Source organism: Talaromyces amestolkiae (genome assembly GCF_001896365.1).
Source record: "Talaromyces amestolkiae strain CIB chromosome Unknown scaffold21.1, whole genome shotgun sequence".
Classification (NCBI taxonomy): Eukaryota; Fungi; Ascomycota; class Eurotiomycetes; order Eurotiales; family Trichocomaceae; genus Talaromyces; species Talaromyces amestolkiae.
This window is the reverse complement of record NW_024468057.1, coordinates 64,473-91,861: the sequence shown is the minus strand read 5'-3', so window position 1 is coordinate 91,861 and position 27,389 is coordinate 64,473. Positions and strand designations below refer to the sequence as shown.

At 47.4% G+C, this 27,389-nt stretch overlaps 8 protein-coding genes across 8 annotated transcripts; 1 reads left to right on the top strand and 7 right to left on the bottom strand.

The window, feature by feature from the left end:
- Positions 1-375: 375 nt before the first annotated feature.
- On the bottom strand, positions 376-1,293 carry BHQ10_008808 (uncharacterized protein; the record flags this gene model as incomplete). Its single annotated transcript, XM_040881654.1, has 3 exons — positions 376-910; positions 967-1,061; positions 1,117-1,293. 3 exons carry the CDS (start codon positions 1,291-1,293, stop codon positions 376-378), a joined length of 807 nt encoding a protein of 268 aa, XP_040737310.1.
- A 613-nt stretch (positions 1,294-1,906) lies between these two features.
- Positions 1,907-5,081, top strand: BHQ10_008807 (uncharacterized protein; the record flags this gene model as incomplete). The annotated part of the gene is made up of 5 exons (XM_040881653.1): positions 1,907-1,960; positions 2,024-2,188; positions 2,257-2,319; positions 2,367-2,416; positions 3,164-5,081. The coding sequence occupies 5 exons, from the start codon at positions 1,907-1,909 to the stop codon at positions 5,079-5,081; spliced, it is 2,250 nt and encodes a 749-aa protein (XP_040737309.1).
- A 2,633-nt stretch (positions 5,082-7,714) lies between these two features.
- On the bottom strand, positions 7,715-9,361 carry BHQ10_008806 (uncharacterized protein; the record flags this gene model as incomplete). Its single annotated transcript, XM_040881652.1, has 4 exons — positions 7,715-7,735; positions 7,813-8,564; positions 8,639-8,793; positions 8,847-9,361. The coding sequence occupies 4 exons, from the start codon at positions 9,359-9,361 to the stop codon at positions 7,715-7,717; spliced, it is 1,443 nt and encodes a 480-aa protein (XP_040737308.1).
- Positions 9,362-12,594: 3,233 nt separating this feature from the next.
- On the bottom strand, positions 12,595-17,614 carry BHQ10_008805 (uncharacterized protein; the record flags this gene model as incomplete). The annotated part of the gene is made up of 10 exons (XM_040881651.1): positions 12,595-12,877; positions 13,028-13,447; positions 13,505-13,595; positions 13,650-13,721; positions 13,792-13,817; positions 13,914-13,957; positions 14,905-15,604; positions 15,653-15,852; positions 15,901-16,274; positions 16,321-17,614. The coding sequence occupies 10 exons, from the start codon at positions 17,612-17,614 to the stop codon at positions 12,595-12,597; spliced, it is 3,504 nt and encodes a 1,167-aa protein (XP_040737307.1).
- A 1,382-nt stretch (positions 17,615-18,996) lies between these two features.
- Positions 18,997-20,987, bottom strand: BHQ10_008804 (uncharacterized protein; the record flags this gene model as incomplete). The annotated part of the gene is made up of 3 exons (XM_040881650.1): positions 18,997-19,791; positions 19,847-19,955; positions 20,002-20,987. The coding sequence occupies 3 exons, from the start codon at positions 20,985-20,987 to the stop codon at positions 18,997-18,999; spliced, it is 1,890 nt and encodes a 629-aa protein (XP_040737306.1).
- Positions 20,988-21,781: 794 nt separating this feature from the next.
- BHQ10_008803 (uncharacterized protein) lies at positions 21,782-23,611 on the bottom strand (the record flags this gene model as incomplete). Its single annotated transcript, XM_040881649.1, has 1 exon — positions 21,782-23,611. The coding sequence occupies one exon, from the start codon at positions 23,609-23,611 to the stop codon at positions 21,782-21,784; it is 1,830 nt and encodes a 609-aa protein (XP_040737305.1).
- Positions 23,612-24,413: 802 nt separating this feature from the next.
- BHQ10_008802 (uncharacterized protein) lies at positions 24,414-25,496 on the bottom strand (the record flags this gene model as incomplete). The annotated part of the gene is made up of 1 exon (XM_040881648.1): positions 24,414-25,496. One exon carries the CDS (start codon positions 25,494-25,496, stop codon positions 24,414-24,416), a length of 1,083 nt encoding a protein of 360 aa, XP_040737304.1.
- A 597-nt stretch (positions 25,497-26,093) lies between these two features.
- On the bottom strand, positions 26,094-26,872 carry BHQ10_008801 (uncharacterized protein; the record flags this gene model as incomplete). The annotated part of the gene is made up of 4 exons (XM_040881647.1): positions 26,094-26,330; positions 26,409-26,465; positions 26,515-26,682; positions 26,762-26,872. The coding sequence occupies 4 exons, from the start codon at positions 26,870-26,872 to the stop codon at positions 26,094-26,096; spliced, it is 573 nt and encodes a 190-aa protein (XP_040737303.1).
- Positions 26,873-27,389: the final 517 nt, after the last annotated feature.

Sequence of the window (27,389 nt, the reverse complement as noted above, 5' to 3'; positions counted from 1 at the left end):
AACGATCCGGAGAATACGAAATGAGTGAGACCACATCATCAACCCAAACTAAGCATGCAACCCCCTCCACTGCTAGTAATACAGCAGACGATCTCGTGGACGTGGCCGCCCTCAGCGCTAATGTAACGACATATCGGAAGGAAAACTGTCCACGAAGGAAGAGAAGTCCAAGCTACTACGACCCTGACATCCTGCTCCGTCAGAAAATCGCTCATGTGAACTGAACGACACTTGACTTGCATGCTCATACCTATTTAGCCTGGATCCACAACCTGGCAACTCATTCTTAGCTACCCACTTTCCTTATACAATAGAGACTCAGCAGTCTAGAATAGATGCATATCTTAATCGCCTCTCAAATACTTGATGCTTGTATTATTCAGCTTTAGTCGACCCTTCTATTTCCTTCCTCAGCTCATAAACCATATCCTCCACACACCGCATGTCTTGCATCACACTGACGATCTGCGGAATGCCGCCATCAACAGCCTCAATAAACGATTTTTGAGCACTTTTCAGCGACGAGGGGACGAGAATCCCATACCAGGAAATTGGATCATCGGAGCGGAAGATCTTCTTTTTGGTGGAGTTTTTGGTAGATTCGTCCGCTACTGTAGAATCTTTGCCTTTATCATTGTCATTATCCCTGTTGATGTCCTGGGTTTGTGTAGGCGGTGTTGCGATTCCCGATGCTGATGTCTCTTGTTCGGTCTCATTATCAGAACCGGCCACTATCTCCGTAGCGGAACTCTTCGCATCCTTCTCATCGCCATCCTCCGTTTTATCTTTTTCATTATTATCCTTTTTATCGAGGACAGATTTGTACTCCACCTCAAACTGTACTCTATCAACTCGAGCTTCAATCCTATCCGAGTCCGACTGCTCATCATCCAGCAAAGAAGTAAAATTCCTTCCAAGACGGTCAGTGCATCATGAACACATCAGTAAGGAGAAGAGTAAATTTACAATCTCCTCGTCGCTTTCATCCGCTCATCATAAAAGTCCTCCCCAAACCTTCGACCGGGTGAGACATAGTTTGCATGTGCGAGTTGGAAGAATCCCTGAATCTCATGATTAGTCTGCGTACTTCGGGAACGAAAGCAAGAACGTACTTACAGATGATAATTGTTTCCCTAGTGATTCTTGAAGCTTTTGGTGTGTGTCTAGTAAGTGGAGATAGCGCTCGAGTAAGTTATCGAGTAACTGGACTTTTTCGTCACGCGTAATGTCGATTTTCTCATTGGGCTCAGTAGATGCGCCACGAGATTGTGGAGGAGTTGGTATCTGCGACATTTTCTATTCCCTACTGTGTACTCGTTATCGGTATTGGTGCTACTATGCATAGAGTTGTTGTGGTGTGTGGTGTGTTATCTCCGTGCTAGCTTTAACCAACGAGGCATCTCCAGCCGGAGCCACGTATGTCCGACCATCCAAAGTCGGCCTCGGAGATTGCGGGAGAGATTCGTTCGCCATCAAAGTGAAAGCTCCGTCATCGCAGGAAAAAAGTCGAGTTATCTTCAATTCTGTCACAACGCATCAGCTTTGTCTATTTACTTGGTATGTACTGACCTTGAATGTCTTCACGGTCCGCTGTTCTTGATCGATAAATTTGACTGTCTTGTTTTGCAGTAATCGATGAAATAGCGTTGCTGAGCTCCATCTCTCCATGCGTCATCTTGGATTCTGCTGTTATTTCAGGTATACTACACAATAAAACCTGGGCATAGCTGTCAGAGCATCTATACTTGCCACTACACACATCAGCGGCCACAACCGAGATCCCCACCTAGCCGGAATTCGCGCAAACGACGTGACTTGAGTCTGACCGGAAAGTCCGAACTCAATCGACAACACAAACTGCTGTCGCAATCGATCTACCATCTCATCCTTTGAATATCAAACCGTCATGTCGTCAGTTACAACCCTTCACCGGGACACAGCTTTCCAGGTGCGGTCATTGGTACGTGATTCCCTCTCCTCTACGACTCCCGCGCAGACAATCACTAATCTTCTTTGATAACAGTTCCGCTCCCTCATGCGCCAATCCTCTCAATTTTCAAACTACAATTTCCGTGAATACGCCCGCCGACGGACGAGAGACGCCTTTCGGGATCATCAGAAGGAGGGCGAAGAGCGCAAGATACAGGAGTTTATCCAGGAAGGGTTGAAGAATTTGAGGATGATGAAGGTATAATCTCCCGCGCAGCTGGGAATCTCTAAAGAGCAAATGCTGATGGTTTTTGTTGATGGTTGTAGCGACAAACTGTGATCAGTCAGTTCTATCAATTAGATCGATTGGTAGTGGAGGGGCAAAAGACGGTATGTCGAAACTCGTCTTTGTAATTTCCAAAGCTGACGGTTGGCAGGGCAAACAAACCGGTGACAGAGGCGATATTGTGCGCCAAAAGGATGTTGGGTAAGCTCATCAACTACGTGGTTATAACTCGTGTTGCAGTTTTACTAACGTTTGGTGATAGTTGGGATTAAACTACGTGCGCATTGATGACTGTATTACCCACCACCCAATATAGGCACCTCCTACTCGCACTCTCATCTAGCTTGTTCTTTCAATCGGCGTTTTGCTATTGGAAAGGATATTATAACGTGTATACATACTACTACTGTTCTCATATCGAAGGCTGTGGCTAATTGCCTTGGTGCTCGCGAACTATAACTCCCAACTCACCTTGAACTTCTAATGATTCTGAACTTGAATCAACCTTCATTCAGACTGTATATAATTCCCAATCATTATCTCTCTATCAGATAGCGAATGTTAGGTCGAGTTATTGATTATAAGAAATAACGCGCTAAGACAAAAGGGGTTAGTCACGTGTATCGATTGCAACTCTCTCCGCAAACGCTTCCGCGCCTCAAGACAGACAGAGCTGACAAGTACTGTCTACTGACGAATCGCAATTATTTCGATTAAGACATCAATCACAGTACACCATCCTGTCTCAAACGCGACACTTGCGTAAAGATTAGGTATATCGACGAGGGGGTAGCGATTGACGTTTGATAACTCCCGAGCGCGAGCCTTCTCCGCTCATTGAGCATGGCGCCGACAGTAAGTTGTCTATACTTTCACCTGTGGTCGCATACCACAGCTGTGTCAAATTATCCCAAGAACACTACTAAAAAACCCTCGTCCACAGTTTAGATCCTCTCGCTCCGGCCGCCAATTCGGCGAAGCCACAAACCGTAGTCGTACCAGCGCCGCAGATCACGATATCTTCGAGGGCCTCCCCATCCGTCGCTGGACCCGTCAAGCGCATACAATCTCCCAAGACGCCAAACACGATAATTTCCCCGACCAACACAACGCCGCTGGCGCCGGCAGTAGCAGCAACAATGTTGCCGGCGGTAAGACCGATCATCAATTCCCGGAATTACCAATGCCCAAGGACAGCCATCTGCTTGCGCCGCAAAGCAGGGCGTTGCTGAGGGCTGCGAGGGCTGGTTATATTTATTTGCTGCCAGCGTCCAAGGATACGCAATCTGTCGATGAACGCGACGGACCTGATATGGAAGACGCGACGACACCGGCAGTGAAGAATGAGAGGAGTTATACAGCCCGAAAATGGAGCCAGATCCCCCGGCACGTTGAGCTTCCCGAAGTCGAGTTTTTGGCAAAGAGGAGACCTGGTTTACCATCTCTGTATGGAGCTTCTGGTGCAGTCACGGCTGCTGTGCCCAATGCATCACAACCCATGCGCAAAGCCAAGATTCGAAAAGTTGACCCGGACACGGGCAATATTACGATTTATGATGCTTGGATTCCGGAAGGGCAGAAAGTGGACGGTGAAATTAAGGATGAGTCGCAGGCTTCGAATGGCCAGCCTGATGTTACGGTGATTAAGGCAACTCCGGCGCCGGGGACGGTGGTGGAAGGTGTTGGCGTTGCGAATGCGGAGGGCATTGTGGTTGCGTCGACGGCTGTGGAGTCGCCGACAAAACGGAAAGGTCCGCCGCCGCCGAAGAGAAGGGGTAAAGGCTTGAGGGGTAGAGGCAGGAAGAAGGTTATGTTTGCGCCTGGTGAAGGTGCTGAAGCTGGTGGTGAAGCTGGAGCGGCTGATGGTGAACAAGATGAAGATGAGGATGATGAAGAGGGTGAAGAGGGCGAAGATGGAGAGGATGGCGAGGAGACTATTAAACCAGAAGAAACGTCAGATACGCCGATGAAAGATGTAGCTCCCGATACAGCTCCCGATACAGCTGCAGATACAGTTTCAGCTACAGCTACAACTACAACTACAACTACAGCCACAGCTCCCGATACAGTTGCAGATACAACTGCAGATACAGCTGTCGATACAGATACAGCTCCAAAGTTGGATCTTGAAGCAACACCAAGTCTGCCACCGCCACCGGCTCCAGAGAATGAGACTGTACCGCCTCCGACGGAGCCTGTTATTCCGGAACMTCAATCTCCAATTCGACCTCAGTCAGAACAATTGACCCCTCCAGAGGATCCTGTCCCAGAGATCGAACCATCAAAGGTCGAAGAAGTGCCTGAAGTCAAGCCCGAACGTGCGTCTAGTGCAGACATGATGGAAGATATTCAGCAGACGCAACCTGTGCCAGAGGTTCCTGTTACCGAAACGATTGAAATCACAGAAACTGTCCAGCCTGTGGTGGATGCTACAACTGCAACCGAAACGGAAATGGAGGTAGAAACGGAAATGAAAGTAGAGCAGACCGTGCTACAACCAGATGCGCCGATCTCATCCGAAGCGGTCGAGGAGCCCCAACTCGCGCCAACGGCTCCAGAAACACAACCCGAGCTACCAGACACTATCCAGGAGAGCGTAACGAAAGAGCCCTCACTGCCCGCAGAGGAAACGAGTCAAGTAAAGACTGAACAGTCCCCTGCTGTTGAACTTCACACTGAACCCGAAGTCAAACCCGAAGTCGAACCCGAAGTCGAACCCGAAGCCAAACCCGATACCGCGCCTGCCGTATCAGAGCCAGTCGCAGAGGACCAAGCTGTCAAAGAACAGACCCCCTCAATAGAAGAAAACACAACAAACCCTGCTCCTGTGGAGGCCCCAGTCGATGAAAAGACAGGGGAATCATAGAAGCAACTGTCGTTTGTCAATTAAGTGTATACATACGTTCGGTTTTGTTTGTTGTGCTAGGAGTTTTAGCGGTGAAAGCGTAAATAGAGCATTATTTCAGTGTAGTCAACAGCAAGATTATTGTTTCCTATACCTCTCTCTTTGCACTTGACACGAGCGATAAACAGCATAATCACGAATGGTAGCATATGATGCAATGGGGTCCTATCGCTCTAGGATCTAGCCGTTGTAGAGGTGAGGTAAGTGACTCTCATGCGAGGGGCACACTAGACATAACATTCACAAGGCACCTATGGGACACTACAGGCATGACAAACATGGGGGTAGCCTAGGCTGGCCCCCTAACAGTCTCGGGCATACCTAGGAGACTATACGAACCGTATTTACCCTGCCAGATTAGGTCTTCCTATTTCAGCTGCTTCCGCTTTTGTGACGGCGTTCACGCTCTGGTTCACTGAGTAGATTTCAGTCTGGAGTCACGCTTACTGAGGCACCCAGCGTCGTCGCGTGACAAATTTTGGGGACTATGTTGTCGCTCAGTGAGAACTCACTGAGCATGATCAACTTTTCACTGTTCACTTAACAGTAGCCACACTACTTGGTATCTCTATCTAAGCATCCGTTCCGCCCTCACTATCTAGTGTATGTCACAATGACGCAAATAATCTTATATAGTCAAGAACTGTGGATAGTTTGACCGCATTGGGGCATTGGGGGTCACGGAGTTCGATCATCGTTGTATGGCCGCTGTAATGAGTCCCTGGTCGTCCACGAAGGGTAGCCCTCTTACCCCTGGAACAGCAATCTCGATAGCGGCTGCTAGTTGGCGTACGTATAACACAAAGAGGATTGGTGACACCGGTGAGAGTGCTACTCCAACTTGGTGGTTAGTAAACCTTGGATTGCTAGTTCTTCTTGGCCGTGCAATCAACCACCACTCCAGCATATCACATCCTTGTAAGTCAATGAAGGTGATGCAGGCCTTTGTATCCGAGTTGTTCCGCGAATACGTCGATTTCTTGATTTGGCTTTTCGATCATTCACTGGCTCTAGTGCTGACTTCCCCTCTTTGCAAGCGTGTATTTCATATGAGGTACGTCTCAAGCTTGCACGCTCTAAGACTTGAGCAGCCCAACCTCCCTCCGGGAGTTTTCTTTGTTATGGTAAGAATTTCTCGCTACTCAGCAGTTCACAAAACATTAAACGGCCCCGGAGACGCACACCCAACCGTGCTTCAGATTATCAGAGACGAAGGACTCGAGAACACATAAACAGACAAAGTTATTTTCCTCGTCGGTGCCTCAGCAGGGATTAAAGTAGAGACTGCGCGTGCTCTAGCAACTATCGATGCTCACCTGTCCCTTGATGCACGCAACCCTAGGAAGTAAAAGATAGCTGGGCATGGAATGAAAGATCCAGAAGGATTTTAGAAATGTTGAGCAGGGTACTGCTACTACTGTGCTCGCTGCTGTGGGTAAGGGGTGGCAGCAAAAGGGGGGAAGTATCTAGAGGATTGTTACGAGGCTGTGAGCTTTGAGAATCAGCCTTTGTATAGCGCACGGGGTTATGCTAAGCATATATATGATCAGGAGAACGAGGAGAGGCTTTGGATTGAGTCTCATAGGCTGCTTGGACTGCCAATTTTGGTAACGAATGAGGTGAGAGGGCAGGTCGATGTAGAGTAAGAGAGGAATAGTTAATTGCTAGTCGGAGGACTCATGACTGTACCTGTCCCCGAGAACGGATGCTATCGCTTCATAGGTCAATGCACTCCCTGAAAGTTGAAACAGTGATTCAGATGACGTGGCACCAAGCTGGCCCAAACATTCGAATTGAGGTGATAGTGTTAAGAACAGACTTTGCTGTCACCCGAGACCTTCTATAGATGGCCTCTCTAAGTAGCATCTTCTGCATGAACCCACGAATGATTACTAGTATCTAGTGAACTCTAGCCTCAAGATTCGTTTCAGATGGTGTCGTAGGCAGATAAGAAATTCTTTCAAATGGGTCTTAAATTGCTATCAGAAGATACGGTGCTTCGCGCGAATTATTTCGACAATTGGAAGCATTCTCTGCGTAGACGTACACATTCGCGGTCAGAAAATCATCGCCGACCTGGGGTGGTAAGGCTGTTCTAGAAACGCAAATTCCTCTGCGGTAAGCTTGACCTTGATCGCTTCAACCGCTTGATCTAGTCGATCAATAGAAGGATAGGTACTGTATCTGCCCGGAATAGCACCCACGATGTGGCTACCTGAGCCATGCTGATGATACTTGGGTTATAGAAGTTTTCCTTCGGCTGAACACTATGTTTTTGAGAATGGCACTATTTATAAATAATTATGATCTAGTCAAGCAAAAAGAACTTGGATTTTGTGTAAATGACTCCGGAGCCCAAGAACGCAAGACACAGCCTTACTTGCTCGGCCGAAAACACTGAAAGATCTTGTACAACACATAGATTAGCAAATGGGAGAGCTTGTTCCACAAAACTCAACGATACAGTTTACCGACATCCATGCTGGCTTCAGTTCTTGTCGTGCAACTGCTACAATCCCGGATTAGTTGAGTTGATAGTGCCATCCCAACAATATTGATGAAAACAGTCCGCGCATGCTCTAGGGACTGAGGTATTAGTGCGGTGTAGGCTCCGGCTAATAATCGCACAGCCAACGCAAATACCCCAATCCGTGGAATTCCCCGAGGTAGCCACACTGTATCCGTTACGCACCAGGTCATTCCGTTCAGTATTGTTGAGTTCAAGCGTGAATGTTGTGATGTTTGACATGTAAGTGTATGGGCTATTTGGGATATAGACGACCAGTGGAGCTGAGTTTTCGCCAGTGCTATTAGTTGGATCACAGCCGAAGAACGTAGGACGACTGTTCAAGCCTAGATTCACAAAAGTATTCTGATCTGGGATAGAAGGAAACGCAGTCCCATCTGCTATCTCAGAATGATTGCTGTTGCGCTCATAGGTTGCTACCATGCTAGTCCCGTTAGGCCATCGCATCTTTGTATCTGCCGAGCTATCAATGGCAAATATTATATCGACCTTGCGATTGGATTGTAGAAGCGGGTGGAATGGAATATTCTGGAAGTCCTCGCCGCCATCAACAAGGATCAGTGCCTCTTCTTGAGCATTCCGATTGCTCGCTCTATTGAACTTGTAGAAAGGATTCGGTTGGTATACAGAAACGTCATTCGATGACTCGTTGAGGTTTTGTAGAAGCGAAGTCGTGAGGCGTTTGAATGTTTGTTGAAGATCTGTATTGTTGATGTTAAGCAGCGCTTGGTTGAACAAGGAAGAAGATGTGCCCATGATGAACCCGACATTATCGAATCCAGAGACACACTCGCCACTTATAAGACTGCCATTTGTGAAATTGGATCCACCAAATCCGAGAGGCACGAAGCCGTATGTCGTCGGGTCCCATGTACCCAATTCCCATGGGTTGAATTCGTAGACAGATGAATTCAATGCTGGGTGAGGAACAATGAATCAGCACACCTGACAACAGGATTCGCAAAGCACACAACTGATTGCGTATCCTTACTCAAGTTCTGCTCTAAAGGCGCACGTTCAAGTGCAACGATGATAGGCATTGGCACGCTGCCGTCATCGAAAAGTGGAGTCGAGGCAATAGATGACCAAGTGTAGGCAGGCCCGCCCTCAGTGGCATTCACCAATTGGTAGGAGAGCCCACGACCCCTATTATAACTAATGGTCAGTATTCTTTTCATCGAACCCGGTAATTAGCTAACAAAGATAGGATGCAGGGGAGGAGATAGTACCAGTAATCAGTGATTGATACGGGAAACCCGGCCTCTTCTTTGCCATCAACAACCTGACGAAGGCGGTTCAAATACCCGGCATCGCCTGTAGGGCCACTGAGAACCGATTGACCAAATTCCCATAGGCCACTCGTGTGCGAGTCTAATAACGCAGTGACGGTAGTAAAGTTATTAACATAGATCGACCCGACCAGCCAGGAACCACCACTTAGACCTGAAAGGTACGTTGATGATTGAATCAGTCCACCAAGGTGACCTGGTGTAGTTGACCCTGGCGTTCTTTCATCGAAGGCAGCAAATATCCCAGCACCGTTAAGTAGAGCTCGGTAGCCACCGCCTGAGAAAGCGATGCCGATATTAGGTAGAGACTGGGTAGGAGTCTCTGCGAAGTAGTGGCTCSCATTGAAACCYGGAACTTTTATCCGCGTCAAAAAGGCGTTCATAGCCTTCAGCCGTTTCTCTTGACGCTTCTGTAGCCAATCCATTTCGTGTATGCTGATATTTACGGAATAACGAACAAAGGGTTCAGAGACTGGGCACTGCACAAGATCCGGCGTATATCCATTAGGCGCATCTGGCAAAGCCCTAGGTAGACGAGCGCCAGGACATATGTTGGATAACGACTGCGCCAAAGATACCGGGCCTAAAACAGAGTAGGCTATCAAGATGATGCAGATTCGGGCATTCCAGCCTAGCATGAAGTGTGCAAATCGCATTTTCACATTATTTCACCGGGTATCCGAGCTGGACTTCAATTTTCACCAAGCAAGAAATTTCGTGAGGACAACAGGTAAGGCGGTAGATCAAATTAGCCTATGCACGTCTAGTGCTCCAGAAGAAAAGTGTGTATTGCTCTTAATCCAAAGCAAAGCGTCCCAACTTAAGTGTTCACTAGGTCAGAGTGTCCATAAATTATTTCAGCACGAGAACAAGGAGTTGGAGAGAATAGATCACACCACGCTTTAACACTAGACCTCAGATTCGGTTTCTCAATGTCCCCGTAAAAGCATGTTGTGAGTGTCGCTATCACGATTGCCGCATTCGGACAGAAAATGGGGGGTTAGCCCGGAAGAGACTCACTTTCTTGGCTCGCGAAAGCCAAATTTCTTGAATGAAGGGTTGAGCTAGCTAGCTATCGGGGCTAATTGTGAAGCTGAAAACCACAGAACTATCGCCGTGAAACTGTATCATTGGCCGCTTGAGGGCCTCCCATTCCGTCACACGACTAGCCAGTTGCCACCAGAGGGCGACATTTTGCTCCGCTATTATTAAGAGCATGTTGAACTTGCCATACATATAGAGACTCTGGACCTGAAAGGAGTCAGACAGGGAATGACTAATCTCCAGGTAATAATTTGTAGTAATCGCCTTGCTACAGAGTAATCACCGAGCGATCATAGTTTCCGAAAAGGAGAGAAGAGAACAGCCAGGCGTCCTCTGTTAGCCAGGATGGGCGGGGAATACCCATGAAGTGGATGCTGTAGACTGCGATCACATGTGCTGCGCATCCTCAGTATCATCTTCGACTGGTAGGACAGAAAATTTAGGCTGGGTCACATATTCAATGGTACCACGTCTTTAGCAAATGCAGCTTGAAAACTGATGATAGGTCTATGCATATGGGCCTCAGTAGACTCGACAATGGCATGGTCAGCAGAACCGAGGAACCAAACAATGTCGTTGTGGATCATTCATACAACTCCTTAATGGCCTGATTGAGTCCAGTGCAAGAGAGGCTACAGACATTGGATCAGGCTATCAGCTTTCGACGTCAAATAATGTCTCCATAGTACAAGCGGATGCGGGAACTAGACATGTGCGGGTCGGTGTGGGTCTAGGCCTTTTTCTGACAGACCGTGGCGGGKTTTGGTGAATCAATCAGACATCTAAAAACTACTACGGAGTATACCATGGTAGTGAGCCTTCTCGACTGCGCCTAGATTCTCAGACCTACAGAGACACAATGTAAGCATCAGACATGCGATCGTGGAGTTTGTTTTAGATCATCTGATATTCTTGGGTCGAGGGTAAATATGGCTGGRCAGCTTTGTTGTACGCGACCTCTTTACATTGCATAAGCTACCATTTGTGGAGCAGACTCTTCATCCCTGTCACCAGTCTTAGAGTCCATGAATCATTCTAACATCACAAATAGCGATCAATGCTGACGCCGAAACTCTAGCCGGCTTCGGGCATGAATGAGCTTGAGATGATTTAGTAGTAACATATATCCGCTTATTTAGATTACATTCTGACATCTCCCTCGACATTTTTCAATAAGAATGACCTTTGAATTTCATCACAATCTATGAAGATGGCAGGAACCGATATTATTCGAGTTTTCTTGTTTGCCGTTCGTCTGGTCTTATGGATCAGCGCCGTGATCACCATGGGTTTGACCGCATGGACAGTCACGCACTTGAAGGGTTACCGAACCATTTTCACTCTAGTCATTGTAAGCCCCAGAATGTTCTCTGTTCTTCTACTGATCTTAGACGAGCCAGACACTGACTTTCCCGGACAGGCGGTACTTACCACTGCATTTTACATCCCTTCTCTATTTACTGCTTGCATGCATCGCAATGTTGGCTACATAATCCCACTGGACATTGTATTCTATGCGCTGTATGCCCGGTCCGCCCCTTCCCACTCTCCGGCCACTGGGAGCGATTTCTCCCCTTTCCCTATCCTAGCTGATGTTCCATAATATTTTAGGTGGCTGGCAGCATTCATTTTTGTTGCCCAAACAGATGACGCCTTCAATACTGATGGTGTTGGGTGTTACTATTATGTTTGGGATCTAACGCGTGGCTGCACGCGACGCAATGCCATCGAAGCTTTCACATTTCTGTCATTGTAAGTCACTACTACCCCTGGGCTGCTCTTCTCCGCCTCATCCTCACTTCGTAGCTTTTGGACTTTTTGCGGCCTTTGCTTGGAAACCCTCAATCTTTATCTCCGTAGCCGACAGTCAGCGGCTCTGCCTGAAACAACCCTTGCCAAAGAACATCAGCCGGTGGCGAGTACACGGAACGGACATGGAACCACCACAGAAATGGCAACAGCTCCCAACACAGACGTTCCCCCGGTAAGGAATGATACCCACACAGAGGTTTGATATTCGTCTCATTGGCGGCAATGTGTGTGCAGAAGTCGGGACTCTTGAATCGTGAGCCCTTTCGAGGTTCAGGCACTACTTTTTTAGCTTAATGAGGGTTTGGATACTCAAAATTGCTTCCTGTACTGGTACGGAAAAGCTTTTAGTGCAATTGAAGAGCAAGACAGACAATGCAGACTGTAAAAGGATCTAGATAAATAACATAGGCCGACTCCGACTGTGGTAACAAAACGCGACTTGCTGGAAAGCGAGAGAAGATAGTGCCAAAGCAATGTACATGAGAGTGATGCTCATATTCTATTCATGAATTTGCCCCATTATTTGCCTGTTAGTATTCGACATTTCTATATGGCGTACTGCCGTGCTTCCTTTCTGGTAATCTGGGGAAAGGGTATTACTTTGCTAACGCACTGTCAAGAGCCCTTTTGGATAAGAAATTATGCCCTAACGCGTCCGTTGCCAACGCACGTGCCTACACTGCGTAATGAGGATCAATTACACAGCAACCGTCTTTGATGAATTGTAATATGGCATGTAGTTAATTCAACACATATATACAATGCCCTTCACCTCATATCCCTCTCTTTCTATTAATCAGACTCAAATAGATCTCAACTCAACCTCATCCTCCTCATCCCCACCAACCGCAAATCTTCCAACACGCTCATAATCCACCGGCGAAGACGTCCTCCTCTTCCCCCTTTGCACCGCCGAATCATCATTCCGCGATATAGTAAGCAGTGCAACACTCACAAACTCGAGCAGAAACCCACAAAGCAATGAAATGATCTCTGTCGGGTCATGGGTGTTGAGGCCCTGATACAGGATCATGGATGCGGAGATGGTGCATGTCGCGAAGCCGACGTAGTACATTGCATTTACCCTACAACCATCAGTACTTCGTCACAACAGCGTTAGAAAAGAGGGGGAGGGAAGGGGGACAGACAAATAAGCCGAAAAAACACTCATAGCCTTATTCAAATAATGCGTTTGAGTCAACGTCGTAACTACCAAAACCACCAAAAACACATACGTCGACGCATGCGTGAACTGATTGTTGCCCTCAAATGTGATTTTGACGGCTATACCAAACGCTTTGACGCTCATGACGGATACGGAGCCGACAAGAGAGCAAATGCTCATGTAGATGATGGGGTTTGTGCGGCCGCTGCGTGGCGCTAGCCGGTTTATGGCGTAGAGAGTGTAGAGGATTACGAAGGCGAGGTAGGCCAGGAAGACTTCCTGGTTGTTAGAAATATAGTCTGGGAGATGATGGGGAGAAGGGGACGTACGAGGCTGGGTAGCGAGATCTAAGACTTCGTCGATGGTGTGTATCTCTCTATCGGCTGGGGCATGCAGCACCAGCAAAATTGAGCCAAGCAGACAATTTGCGCAGCCCACGCGGCCAACGGTGTTGAGTTCTTCGTCGAGGAAGTATGCGCCTAGCACAGCCCTGTATGGATGTTAGACTTTTTCTCCAACCAAAAGTGACGACTGGGAGGTGGTTTACCCGATCAACACACTCAACGCTCCCAAGGGCGTAACCAAAACAGCAGGCGCAAAAGCATACGCGGCGGTATTCATTAATTCTCCGACAACGACTGCCGAGTTACATCAGTGCAAAATTCTTTCTCAAAAAGGGGACATTTACATACGAGTAATAGTCCCACACCACCAAAGCGGATTCTGGATATATCTGAATCCATCACCGTCGTATCCGTGACGGTCTGACGATTGTATCAGACTCTATTCTGACTTTTAGCATATTATTTCTAATGATTGAATCGGAGTACAGACCTTTTTTGTAATGACATAACTCGACCCTAGTTTCGAGCAGTTAGCTTTTCCGAACATAGCTCAATTTCTTATTCATGCACTTCAAGACAGCGTATCAAATCTTGGGACATGGAGTGGCATACCAATAGCTACAGAAGCCAACACCGCCAACGTCAAGCCAACAAATCTGCGAACATGTTAACGAAGATCCAGAGAATGGGATGCGGAACATACTTGTCATGTGCCGTTGCCATTCTGTACAACTTCTATAGAAGTTCTCGTATATATAGACGGCTGCTCTAAACCCCCATTGATGAAGATGCAGATTGCGGCCGAAGTTCCAGCGACGTCTTTTGTCAGGCCGGACTGATAGTGATAGCAATAATTACCGCTGCCACCCCGAATTAGATCGTGTAAGTCTGGTCATGTACAGCCGATCAGTCTGCTATTCAATGTCAAAACTTTGTATCAATACATGAATAAAAAAGATTTAGCTGATGGACGATGATAAAAATGTCTCCTTGAAATGCAAATCAGGAGGATCAAAGGCTGATCTGAGACGGAACACAGACCAATCATCTTTCGATTTTGATCTATTGACMCCCGCCGCTAGTCTGTTTTGGGAAATAGCTCAACAGACCGATTTCTGCCTGTTTCATAAGGCTGCCAATCTTCTTTAGGAAGGAACATAATATGATAAAGAACATCTAGCAAGAATGTCCCATGTATTGACGTGAACTACCGTACATAAAAAACTCATACATGATGCACCAATGACTACCTAAAGGAAAAGACACTCGCAACACAAGAAAGATGACACATAGGCCTTTCCATACAAGAAAGCCATGCCGAATGGGAGATAGAATGTTGAATAGAAGGGACCGTAGATCATAAGATGGAATCGAAGATGAAGTCGAATAAAAGGAGAAGATAAGGTAGAAGTTAAAATAAAACAATCAATCCAGCCATACCTCCTAAATCAGCGTACAGTTCGCCCCGCGCAAAATTCCGTAAAAGCAACGTCAACGCCAGTTATGAGTGGGCCAGTAAAAAATTGAAAAATCAAATATGAAAGAGAAAGTAGAGTTGAAGATTGGTGACTTAGAAACCGTAGACACGCTATTTCTTGCTCACCTTGGTTGCAGCAGCTTTGTTTTTGACACTTCCGCCGGGGCTCTTAATAGGCGTCTTCTTGCTGGGCGTCTTCTTTGCTGGAGTCTTTTTGGCAGGGCTTTTCGCCTTTAAAGTTTGTGCTCCCTTCTTAAAGCTAGTGGACCGACGAGCCGTCGCTTTGAATCGTATCCGAACCCTCTCTGATGCGGACACGGGTTTCGTCTCTTTGCTAGCTGACTTAGCTGACTTGGTAGCATGCTTCTTCGTCGCTTGCTGAATCTTCACTTTGGACGATGCATTGGCTGCCTTTGCTGCTGTGGCGACCTTGGTGACCTTCGACTTGCTGATCATCTTTGTTTTCGTGGATTTTGAAGTCTTAGTTGCCTTCGTGACGACAACGTTCTTCTTGACATGCACAGGTACTCTCTTGCCATTCAATGCTGATTTAGCCTTGGACATTGCCTTGGAGATAGTTGCCTTGACCGTTGTGCCTTTGACAATCTTTCTCTTCTTGTTGAGAGCAGAAGTTGATTCATCTAGCACACTGCCTAACTTGCGCTTCGTACCGGCTAGTGCACCTTTTGCTTTCTTCTGTAAGGCATCCTTCTTCTGTTCTGCCTTGGACTCTCTGATATCCCGTTCCTTGGGTCGTGGGCCGAGAACACCACGGCAGCCTGGAGCTCCACAGCGACATTGTTGTACATTCTTTTGCGAGTATGGACTAAACCAGGTCAGTATTCAATAATGCGTCGAGCCACGAGACACTCACTCAAAATTATAGTCATAAGTAAGCTCTTCGCCAGTCATGATGCCTCTGTCGCCTGCAAACAGAGCCATACGTGGCTTCCCACCTACAGTCCATTTTTCCATTCGGCAGTTGGGAGCGCAGGAATGGTTGACGAAACGCGCAATAGAACCACGAGTTGCATCAATGATCATATTCTGGTCAAAGTACATCAAATAATAGCACTGCGTAGTTTAGCTATTGATCTACACCGTAGAGTCCGTATAACTTACCTCGTTATTCTTATAGACCGACCGCATGCGCCGTTCACATTCATTCTGTGTGATGATCTCGCCCGTGTACTCCACAATGACCTGGTTTGGCTCAAAAGTACGGTTGCTGCGTACACCATACCCTCGATCGGCTGTCTTGATAACTTCCACGCCAATGTTGTATTTCCCGCCAGCCTTGGTTCGTTGCTTTAGTTCCTCAAAGCTCCGGTTACCGCAGTTTGGTCCGACACGACAGTTACTGGAGTCGCATTCGTAGAACATGAATCTATTCTGGCAATCCTCATCGCAACCAGTTTCTTCGTCGCATAGGCAAGTCGAAAGCTCGATTTTCTTATTCTCGCGCCAGAAGCTAGCAGCATCGCCGACAAAAACATCTAATAAATTAGCAAGTATATCAACTATCATAAATAAATAACTCACTTCGATTTGTCTTCTTCCATTCGTCCGGCTTAGGTTGACCCGGAGGAAGTGGTGAGAACACATCGAAAGGAAGCTTGAAATCACGACCGAGTTTGAGCAATCTTTCGCCAGCAAACATCGGTAAAGGAAGAAGCTTTCGTTGTGGCTCCGGGGCAGCTCTGCGTCTGGCAGCCCTTAACTTATTGTTTGCCTCGTTTAGTCGGGGATCGTAGTCACGTTCTTGTCCAGTATACATTCCTTGATCCAGCCACCGCTTCGATCTGAATCGAGGTGAGACTGCTTTTTCCACTTCCTCCGTCTTTGAGGCCTCCTCTTCCAGTTCTTTCTTCTTTGCTTGTAAATCACCGTCGGACATTCGGCGCTTTTTGGGATCGGGGAGCTCAGAAGTGCTAGCTAGCGCATCTTTCGCAGGTAGGGAATGTCGAGGACGTAAACTAGAGCGACGCTGCATAACAGCCTTTTCCATCGCATCTCGAGACCGTTTTCCCAAGACACTAGCAGCTCTGTCGAGCACTTCGACAGCCCTGGTGACCAGGCTAAGACGAGACGAGCGGCGCGGAGGTGTAGCTTTTTCTGGCTTGCTGGCTGACTTCACTTCCATTTTGTCTTGCGTAGTATCCTTATCATTATCCTTAATATCGTCCTCCTTAACTGGCCGGGCTCGTAGAGATCGTCTTCGCGGTGCTTCGTCTTCTTCGGATCGCTTTGAGACAGGTGTTGCAAGGTGCGCGTTTTCGTCGTTGTCCGTATTGTCCCGCAAGAGAGTCGTCTGGCTCCACGAGTGGTCGTTCATGTTGGCATCGTTGTTGACGGACGACGGAGAAGCGCGGCTTTCATCAACGCTGTTTACAAGTGTTTCTCCTGAGACCGTACGCTCTTTGGGTGTAATTGACAATCCCTCTACATGTTTCGAGTTATTGTCCTCTTCTAAATCTCGTAAATTCTCTAATGCGCGGAGGGACATACGCGTCGTACGCGCAGAACGTCGTCGTGCTTGAGGTTTCTCATCTCCGGCGACAGCGAGATCGTGATTGCTGGAAGTTTCGGAACGACTAGCTTCTGGCGTAAGTAAAGGACCGGAGAAGTCGACACCGATAGGACCGTTGTTGCTGAATGTATCTTGTTCCATCGTGTCTGCTGTGGCCGTGTTGTCAACAGCGGCGGCTGATTCTAGGGAGGAACGGGCTCGGCGCGTCATCATCTTGGAAGAGCCCGGGGCAGCAGCAACTGCCTCGCGAAGGATGGAATTGGTCAGTGCCGCGGGCGAAAGAAAGTTGACAATCGACTCAAACATGAAGATAACTTGAGAACAATGTTAAAGGTGGAAAAGGGTAAAACGTCCAGGCGGACGGGACCCAACGGGGGCTAATGATTGAATTGCGCGAGAGAGAGCCGGGGGCTGCAGAAGACTGAAAGAGGTGGAGTCAAAACGGGATTTTGGCTAGTCAGGTCCAGGACAGAACTCAGATAACTGGATGGCTGGATCGAACAGACCAATCTCGTTGTCTGATTGATAAGCCGAGTGATTTCTGCTTTGACTACACGAATCTCGCGCGCGTCGTGAGGGAAATTTCCAGGTTCAGTTTGTTGATGGCTGATGCAGTGTAAACATGACCACCAGCCTCAATCAAGCTAGACCTCAAAAACAACAAATGGGCTAGCAACTTGACTGGCTTGAGCAAAAGTACAACAATGATTGACAGACAAAGACCAACAGAGTGTCGGTAGAATCGATGAATGGATGTAGTGGAAAAGAGATGTTGTAGGTGGACAATGGGAGGGAGGAAAGGTGGTCGGCAGGGACTCAACTTAACAGGAAAGAAGTAACTTTGTATGGAATGTTTGTACTCTCCTGCCTGTCTTAGTAAGTCCATCCCACTCCGGTCAGCATTCCATGGAGCGTGTCAATCAGACATCTATGTATCTCATGTATTCCTGAATACTTCTACAGTCTCAACGAGGCTTCTGTTCTACCCATTGCTCGCTTCAAGCCAAGATATCAAGCCCACCTCCTCTAATTCATGTTCTTAGTCTTTAATTCTTCTGGCAGTCTCCCCCGGTTATGGAGATTCCTTGATCATGATCGAACAGCTTCCCGGAAAGATCATTGCAAGCCTTAGAATGTTCGCAACGTGATACCTACCTTGACAGACAGGTCATGTCGTAAAGCTCAGACCATTTGATCGACCTGAGCGACTACCACTTATTAGATCGTCCATATGGTTCCGGCTCCGGCATTGATTACTATCCTAAATCCTTCTATTGCGAGGTACCCAGGTAGGCCGAGCATGTACGGGAGATAAAATCCAACATTGAATGAGCCTTTAACTGCTCATGTACTTTTCAAATCTTACATAGAGAGCACACTAGGAATATATTTGTATTCAAGGAAACAATAATAGTAGTAATTGTATAGAATCCATTACACAAGAAGAGAACGCAGGTATAGTGGTACATTAGTAATGAAAGAGGGAATCATTAAGAGAAATAAGAGAAAGTCAGGTCGTTTGAATGAAGTGTGAGTCGTTATGCCAATAAGCCAAAATGAATAAGCAAAAGGACGAACAGTTAAAAAGAATAGACATCAGTGTAAGAAGAATAGAAAAATGAAGAGAATGGAAGAGGTTAGGTAGGCGTAATGGTACAATAGAAAGATGTGTAGGAAGCAGAGAACTATCAAGATCTGCTATTGCTTTCCCGCATATCAGGTTGATATGATGAACCAGTATTGGTGTTTCGTCCAACAACAGCTTGCAACTCCAGACCAGCTTGAGCTTCGACATCTTTCGCTGTCAAGTACTTGCGCTTCTGCGTTGCGAAGCGCTGATCACCTTGCTGGTACGGTTTCTTGAATTGAAGATATGTCGGTGGTCGGGGTCTTGTGAGTACTGCAATCCAGTTTCGCAATACATTTCCCTGACTGAAAGGTCGAAGACGATCTGCTTTGGCGAATTTGTGGGAGTTGAGATATTCACGTGTGGTTTCGCCGCGGCCCACGAGCCAGAGATGATAGAACCAAAGTGCCGCAGGGTACGGAAAAGCAAGAGCCCCGTAGATAACCATTGCGAATGGAACTCGCCATTTGTTAATTGACTCCCCAAATGAAATGTGTTCGCGCTGTTGATAAAGAAGCACATGTGCCAAGGAAGCTCCGAGAAGGAACAAGGCAAGAATCGTGGCAGAGCTGACAAAACCAAAGAAGTATCGATAATTACGACGGCCAACACAATTATTGAGCCACACGCAGTGATGATCTAGAGTTTCGACACAGTTGTCACACACTCGGCAATGATAGCATCGTGGTGGACGCCATATATTGCAGGTCTTGCAGTATTTGACTGGGACCACCATGGCGTCAACTTCGGACGTAGCCAGCTTCGTCATGACCCAATCGGTCGTTGATGGACCCAGTGCAAGTGGATCAGAAGACGGATCAGTCGTAGGCAATGGATGTAGATTTCTCGGAACGATCTTTATATATGGTTAGCAAAGAGTCATCTACATTTCATTGAGATTCAGTACTCACCCCGGGGTCCACGACAGAGGCGTGTACGAAAGAGGAGAAGCAGACATAAAATATATAGGCGAAAATGATTGGGATTGCCGGCGACACATTGTGCCATAACCACGGTGCTCTGATACCAAGTCAGCCAAGTCCATAAAGACGAAGAAAAAACATACGAGTATGCAAGAAACAATGCGACGGGAAGAACAATCAAAAGTCCTGTCGCTATGTTGACTGGCTTATCACGGGAGTTCTGAAACCTGCCACTACCCCAGAAAACTGTGTTGCCTGTAAAATATTCATAATTCTTGCCGAGATTTGCAGGCGGTGCCGATGCTTTCTGATCCTTCATTGAGCGCGGAGAGGAAGATGTTACCGACGATAACCTTTCGTGACCTCTGCTGGCCGGACGCTGGGGATCCTCGTTTTTATTTCGAATGGACAAAAAGTCGGATCGGAATGACAGTGGTGATTTTTGCGGAGGATCGTGCAAGGACCCCGTTTGGACAGTCCTGCTTATGTTGAGTCGCTCTGGCACAGACTTCTTCTCTCGTTCGTGTAATAATTTAACACTTTCTCCCAAGCTTCTAATAGTTGTGTTCCCCGTCGGGCTCGCGTTGGAGGTGTTCCGGTCAGAAATGATAGGATCGGTGAATTCCGTACCACGAGAAGGAGGGACTTCCAAGTCGTTTGCGTGAGCGCCGAGATGCACCGTACTGTTCGATATCAAGCTTCTTCGATTAAGGCCGTTCTCATCCTCAATGGTTTCTGTCGTTTCTGTGTATGCCTCTTGGGGTACCTGACTTGGACGACGATGTGCCTGTAGTCTTTGCGAGCTCATGGGCCGAAAGAACGCCTGCGGAGTGAACGAAGGGACATGCGTTCTGCTTAGTCGACTCATGCGACTGGACGAGCTGCCTGGACGAAGCGAATTTGAATTCCCGGTTGATAATCGCGCTGCTGGTGGTGGGCCTCGTCGAGACTGCGGTGGCTGGACCGAAGTCGGCGCGCGCGAGGACATCGACCGATCTCCATCTTCAGAAGCAATGTCGGTCATGCGCGAGGAGATACCGCCTATGGAAGGGGGGCGAGGTACATCCAATCCAGGAGATACCGGGAAGCCGGGTGTGACTGGGGTCGATGCGGTGCTAGAATCGGCCATGGCTAGATGCCGGGTGTCCCAACGTGATAAATATCAATCTATAAGAATGCGGAGCGACCGTTCATGATGCGATTTCAGGCTATTCAGACGTTCTCAATAGTTCTCAGCGTGTGTACGATGCGGCGGGCGACGGTGGGCCGAAAGGCAAGGAGTTCAGTGAGGAATGAGATGTAAGACACGCGTCGACAGCGGCTGGKATAGAATATAAGGATAAGTGAAGGGAGGGKATTCGTAAATAAAGAGCGGACGGCGTTTCAAAATGAGAGACTGTGACGAAAAGCGTAAAGAAGTGGATGGGTATAGTGTGTGATTGTGAATGTGACGAGTATTCTTCCCCTAATTTCTACGTAAATGAACGTCCGGGAACCGGGTCCCTGGCGCTAGCCAAATACAGTCTAGCAGGACGAGCTTATTATCATCATCATCGTTCTTATTTGTCTTTGATACTGGAATGTCTATTCAATAATTGGGCTGGGGCCTCAAGACATCAGACATGCCCCATTTTTGTCCTGCAAATCACATTATCCCGAAGGAGCTGAGCTTCAACAACCCTCTTCCGCTGTTGTCGGAACTCTTATAGAACGACTCATCCATGTTCTACTGTATTTACATATGATAAGTTACAAAATTTACGAGGATACCACGACACCTACATAGGTTTGGAAAGTACAGCATTCGGGTATGGAGAGCATCCTGTAAGTGAAATGGCACATACCAACTACTACCATAGGGAATCTTTTATTCTAGAAAATACGTATGGAGCTCGTGAAATTTAGTGTGTGAAATTATTCTCTTTAGATACCAGCATCGACCTGCTGGAAGGGAGCAGTCGGCGCGTATTCATTCCAGGCCTTGCAAACTGAGTCTATCTCCTGGGACCAGTCGCCTCCCAACGGCTTAGGCATCATGTCCGCTGACTCCAGCACCGTTGCTCCAAAGCCTTGACTGCTATGCCAGGCAATATGGCAGTGTAACGCCCAAACACCCGGGTTGTCGAGAGGCCACGCGATTGCGACATAACCGTTGGCTGGCATGGTGGCCGTGTCGCGACGCGGCGGATTGGTAAGTTGCCAGCCATACGTTCTTCCAGTCCACCGTTCATAGCCTGTTGACAACACTAAGAAGTCATGACCATGCAGGTGGATGGGATGAGATATGCCGGTTATGGGAGTTGTGTCCTCGATGACGAGGACGACCCACTCCGTCTCGTTACGAAGCGTGCTCTTCGCAGACGAGTTGGAGCCAACTTGGAAAATGTTATCTGTTGTGGGAATGCCACTCAAGTCTCCAGCCACAACGTCTTCCAGTGCTGGATTTGACCAATTCACCCACATGAACGATCCCCCGTTGATTGACCATCGAAGGTAGGTATTGTCGTCATAGAATCCCGTGACGATCTCTGTCTGAACTCCTTCGACCACTTTGGCCATGTCCAAGTCGACAGGAACCCATGGCTCCAAGTTGGTGGGCTGCTCATCTACGCAGAGATCCCATCCTATTATGGCACCGTCCACGCTCGAGCTGGTCGGATCTGCGGTGCTGGTGTTGTCATATCTCACAATGGCCGTAATGTTATTTGCACCCGCGCCGTTGGGAATACATAATGGCTCAAAACCACTGCGCAGCCAATAATCCGCGGGTGCTGCGTTCGCCTCGATAATAACGTCGTACCGCTGTCCCATGTCAATGAAAATACTCTTAGTCTCGTACGGCACGATAGGCACAAAGTCCATTGCGATCACCGTCATGGTGTGGTTGTCAATGCTGAATTGTACCCAGTCCTCCATCGCAACATTGAACAACCGCAAACGATACTTCTTGCCTTGCTCGAAGTGCAGTTCAAACTTTCTGCCCTCACTAAGGCAATTAGGGTCGGCGTTTGTCGCGTTGAGTGCCGTGCAATTTCCAGTGTTCATGCCATTGATCAGACCCGTGCTAGAGCCGTCGAACGTGACGTTGAAGTTGGCGATGGTGGCCCAGATTTGATCGGCTGTTATGTGGTCCCAGTCTGTAATGAAGACGGCACCGAGGTCCTCATCATAGTCAGCTGTGGCAGGACCATTGATAATCAGTGGTCCGTACAGACCATTGCTAAATTGGAAGCTGAAGTGGCTGTGGTACCAAGATGTGCCGTACTGCTCGGCGTGAAATTTGTATGTCATGCTTGTCCCAGGTGCAATAGGGCATTGCGTGACACCAGGTGTTCCATCATTTACGTTGTTGTTGAGCTGTCTCACACCGTGCCAATGAATAGCTGATCCATTGGTCTTCATGTTGTTGGTGACATGGACGACAATTTCGTCTCCCCAATTAGCCGTGATGGCTGGGCCAGGCATAGTACCATTGGCCGTCATACATTTACGCAAGTACCCGTCCGGTGCACAATCGATCTCCTCGAGACTCAGCCAGTACTCGACTGTGTGATTTGTATAAAATATCTCATCGTAGTAGTTGGTGTTGATGTCGTACTTGCCCCAGCACTGGCGGGACGTAGGGCCGTTCTCGCATCCCGGGGTCAGGTTGGTGTTGCGAGCACTGAGAACTGAGCTAGGAGTGCTAGGAATTGACGCGGCTGAGACCCCTGCTGCTGCGATGGCAAGCAGAGAAAGGAGAGAACTTACCATACTATCAGTGAGTGACTCGACCTTTTTTTTCTACTAGGATAGAGAACTGCCCTAGGAAACTCACGGCCTTCGAACCAGAAACATGAGGAAAAATTCTTGTTCTTGTACTAATCTCTGCTTATAGAACTATTTCATAAGCTACTACAACATTCAATGCTTCAATCATTGCTCTCCCCGAGCTGAAGCTCTCTCGGGAACGAGTTTCTTAGGGTCGGGAATTATACAGTTCCCGACGGGGACTGTTGCAGCCACTATATTGAAATAAAATTGCACTTATAATTGAATACAGTAATTGGCTCTATATAGATTGCATATAAGTCAGCTGAGAAAGGCATCGTTCGGGTATATACTCGGAAAGGCTTGTTCGTGGTCTTGGGAGATTTTTCGGACTGGGACTATTCTCAATGATGGGCTATGAAAGCGGCTACCTGAATTTACAGCGAATCTTTGTATTTCATAGATGAATAGCAATTGCCGCAAAGTGAAAGACGGGATTTTTATGAGACTGACTTGCAAGGGGAGTCTGAATATAGAACTTCAAAGTATATCGAGTTAACTCTTCTTTTCCAACTTTAACGGTACATTTTCACGAACGATCCTCAATCCAGTCAATTTTCAGCTCCTTAAGAGCCAGACATCGCCAAACACCGAGGGGAGTTTGCAATTGTTCTGCAGATTATACCTCAGATGGATTGGTAGGTATTCGACAACCACAAAGCGGTGCATACAGGGTGCCAAGATGTATTTCTGACTGGATATTCATTTTTAGCTAAGTTAGGTGTTACTAATCGAGTTATAATATTTATATCATTGGCTCCAGCATTGATTTTGATCCGATCTCTTTGGCGAGTTGATGTAGTGCCTCAATCTCACCTTGTGTATAAAGGATGCCCATCTTTCTGTTCTCCATCTCGCGCTCTGCCTCTATTTCTCCACTCACGTAGATTCTCTCAAAGCCATCGGCTTTTTCACATTTTCTAGTCCTGTCCAGCAACTTGTCCATGCGGGCATGCAATTCCTCTTTGCTGCCCAGAAACGTTTCTGGTCGGTAAACTAGAAACCAATGGCCAACGTTCTGTGGTGTATTCGCGTCCTTGTTCATGTCAACCACGTCCCCTCCAAAAGCAGCACCAGTTAAAAGACCCCCGAATATGTCCATCATCATGGCCAGACCGCTGCCCTTTGGCCCACCAATTGGAAGAACCACACCATCTAATGCGGCTTGGGCATCAGTTGTTGGTTTGCCATCCTTATCTAAAGCATAACCTTCCGGAATAGATTCCCCTCGTCGCGCAGCTTTCCGAATCTTACCACGGGCTGCGACACTCGGGCTCATGTCAAGAACAAAATTTCCTGCTTGACCACCAGGAACACCGACTGCAAACGGACTTGTGCCAAATAGTGGCTCCTTTCCTCCCCAAGGAGGCATAGAACGGCTTGCATTCGTGAAAGCAAAGGCCGCAAATCCTTGTTGAACAGCACGGAGAATATATGTCGATGCCATACCATAGTGATTGCTGTGCTTCACTCCAACAACAGCCAAACCATAAGTCGAGGCAATTTTGATTCCTTCATCAATTGCTAGAGAACCGGCAACAAATCCAAAGGTGTTCTTTGCATCTAAAATCGCAAGCACAGGTGTTTTGTACTCAAATTCCAAGACAGGGTCAGTAGCCAATACACCAGCTTTGATTCGGGCGATATAGCTGGGCAGACGGTTGATTCCGTGTGAATCGACACCGCGGAGGTCGGCAAGCACAAGTGCATCTGCAACTATATCCGCTCTGTCTGTTGGTATGCCGTAAGATAAAAGAATCGACTTCGCAAAGGCGTGAGATGAGGACGGGTTTATGCGGATAGCATGAGACTCTTCAACACTACCCATTTTGATTCGCTTGTCAAGTGATTGGCTGGTTGAAGCAAGATAATTGGAACACATTCAATTGACAGACAAATTGTTTGGTCACTTATTTTAGGCGCGAAAAGTTAATGAAAGGGCTAGAAACGACTTAGACACTCAAGGTTATATCGCTTCATTGACTGAGCTGCCGCTTGCACTCCGGAAATTTGCCCGGCGAAATTCCGGGCAACTACCCTGAGTCAGGGTAACGCTGGATATTCTCTAAGTTGTTATCAGAGGAAAAGAACGTACCTCATTTACAGCATAGTCGTTTTTATTTCGCCGACTTGCGTGGACCGGAGGAGATACTTTGTCTCGAAAAATCCCAGCTACTACTTCAACCAGATGGACATCAATAACTCAGACTGAATTTTTTCTACTATGGAGGTTTTTCCTTTTTTTCAAGATATCTGATTTTTCAATTTAATGATTTTCTTCTTATAAAAGAGTAAAACGCATGGATTTCATGTCTGCCTTGAAACCATTTCCAACCTTGGAAAGAATTAGGTACAAGCACTTGAGGTATATCGTGATTTGAAGCGACGCCGCTGGTAAACTACCTTATTATCTAATGTTTCTATCCTAGGTAGGGCTCAACATGGTCCTGTGTTTCTTCGATGCATCTGTAAATAACACGCCAGATTTGAGCTCTTCGGTAATCAGTTCGTCAGCCTTGACTTGTGGAGGAATCAGAGAAATCGCCTTTTCGGCTAAATTAGCTGGAAGACAGACAACACCATTAAGATCAGCAATAATGTAGTCTCCAGGATTGACTATGGTGTCCTGGCCGTTGTTCTGCACTTTGACTGGTATATTCACCTACAGACACGTCAATCCATGATGTGACTGGCAATTCAAACAAACGAGAGATGGATGAGGAGCAATATCCGAACTTACCTCACTGACACGTGCAACCTCGTACGGGGAGACAGTACTAACATCGCGAGCAAAGACCTGTTTACGAGTCAGGGACATGAAACAAACCTATCAGTAAGGTCCTTACCGGATAGCCAAGGGCACGATGCTCCTGTAGATCCCGAATTCGACCGTCAACAACCGTTCCGACCGCACCACTTGCATGGGCTCTGTTACTCATAAGGCCTCCAAAGACTGCATTGATAGTGTTTGGTGATGAGATAAACACTACAGATCCAGCTGGAATCATATCGATCTTCGGCATTTGGAATCAGTCACCCCGATTCAATAAGAGGTAAGCAGTCCCTCTGTATTTGTATGACGATTAGACTTACGTAGTGAAAAGCCTGCTTGGGTGATGTAGTATCGCTACGTGACACATACTTAACAGTGTATGCTGGTCCTACAATCTTGGTGTCTCCCTCCTGGCGCTGAGGTGACCACATCGTAGGGCCAGCCACAAACCCTCCATGAGGATGATTGAGTTTTGACAAAGCATCCGAAACATCGCACCTACACAATGTTTTTTGTCAATTATCTCATGAGTGACTCGCCAGTAGAAAGATATGCTGAGTGGAATCTCACGTTGAAAACTGACGAAGGACCGAGACGATGAACTCTGGAGAAGGAGCCATTTGTGAGCACGAGTGTTGTGCACTACTTAGTTGTCGATTTGAGTAGTGTGAGCAGATAATATCTCTAACAGCATAATTATATGGAAAGCAGTTCTTCAAAGGCCTGACAGACATGTAGCATAAATGATGATTAGCTTCTCTTCTAGAACTTGCATGTTTCCAAGCTGTTCGGTCATCACCCCGGTAAGTCTCCCGGCAAGTCCCCGCGGAAGCACTCATCATGCCCTGCACAATATGGCTTTTCGCCAATATCCCGGAGGATGGCCGTGGCGCGTATGCATAATCCAGAATGCTTATTTCTGACACCGTCTCTCCCGGTAGTCTCGTG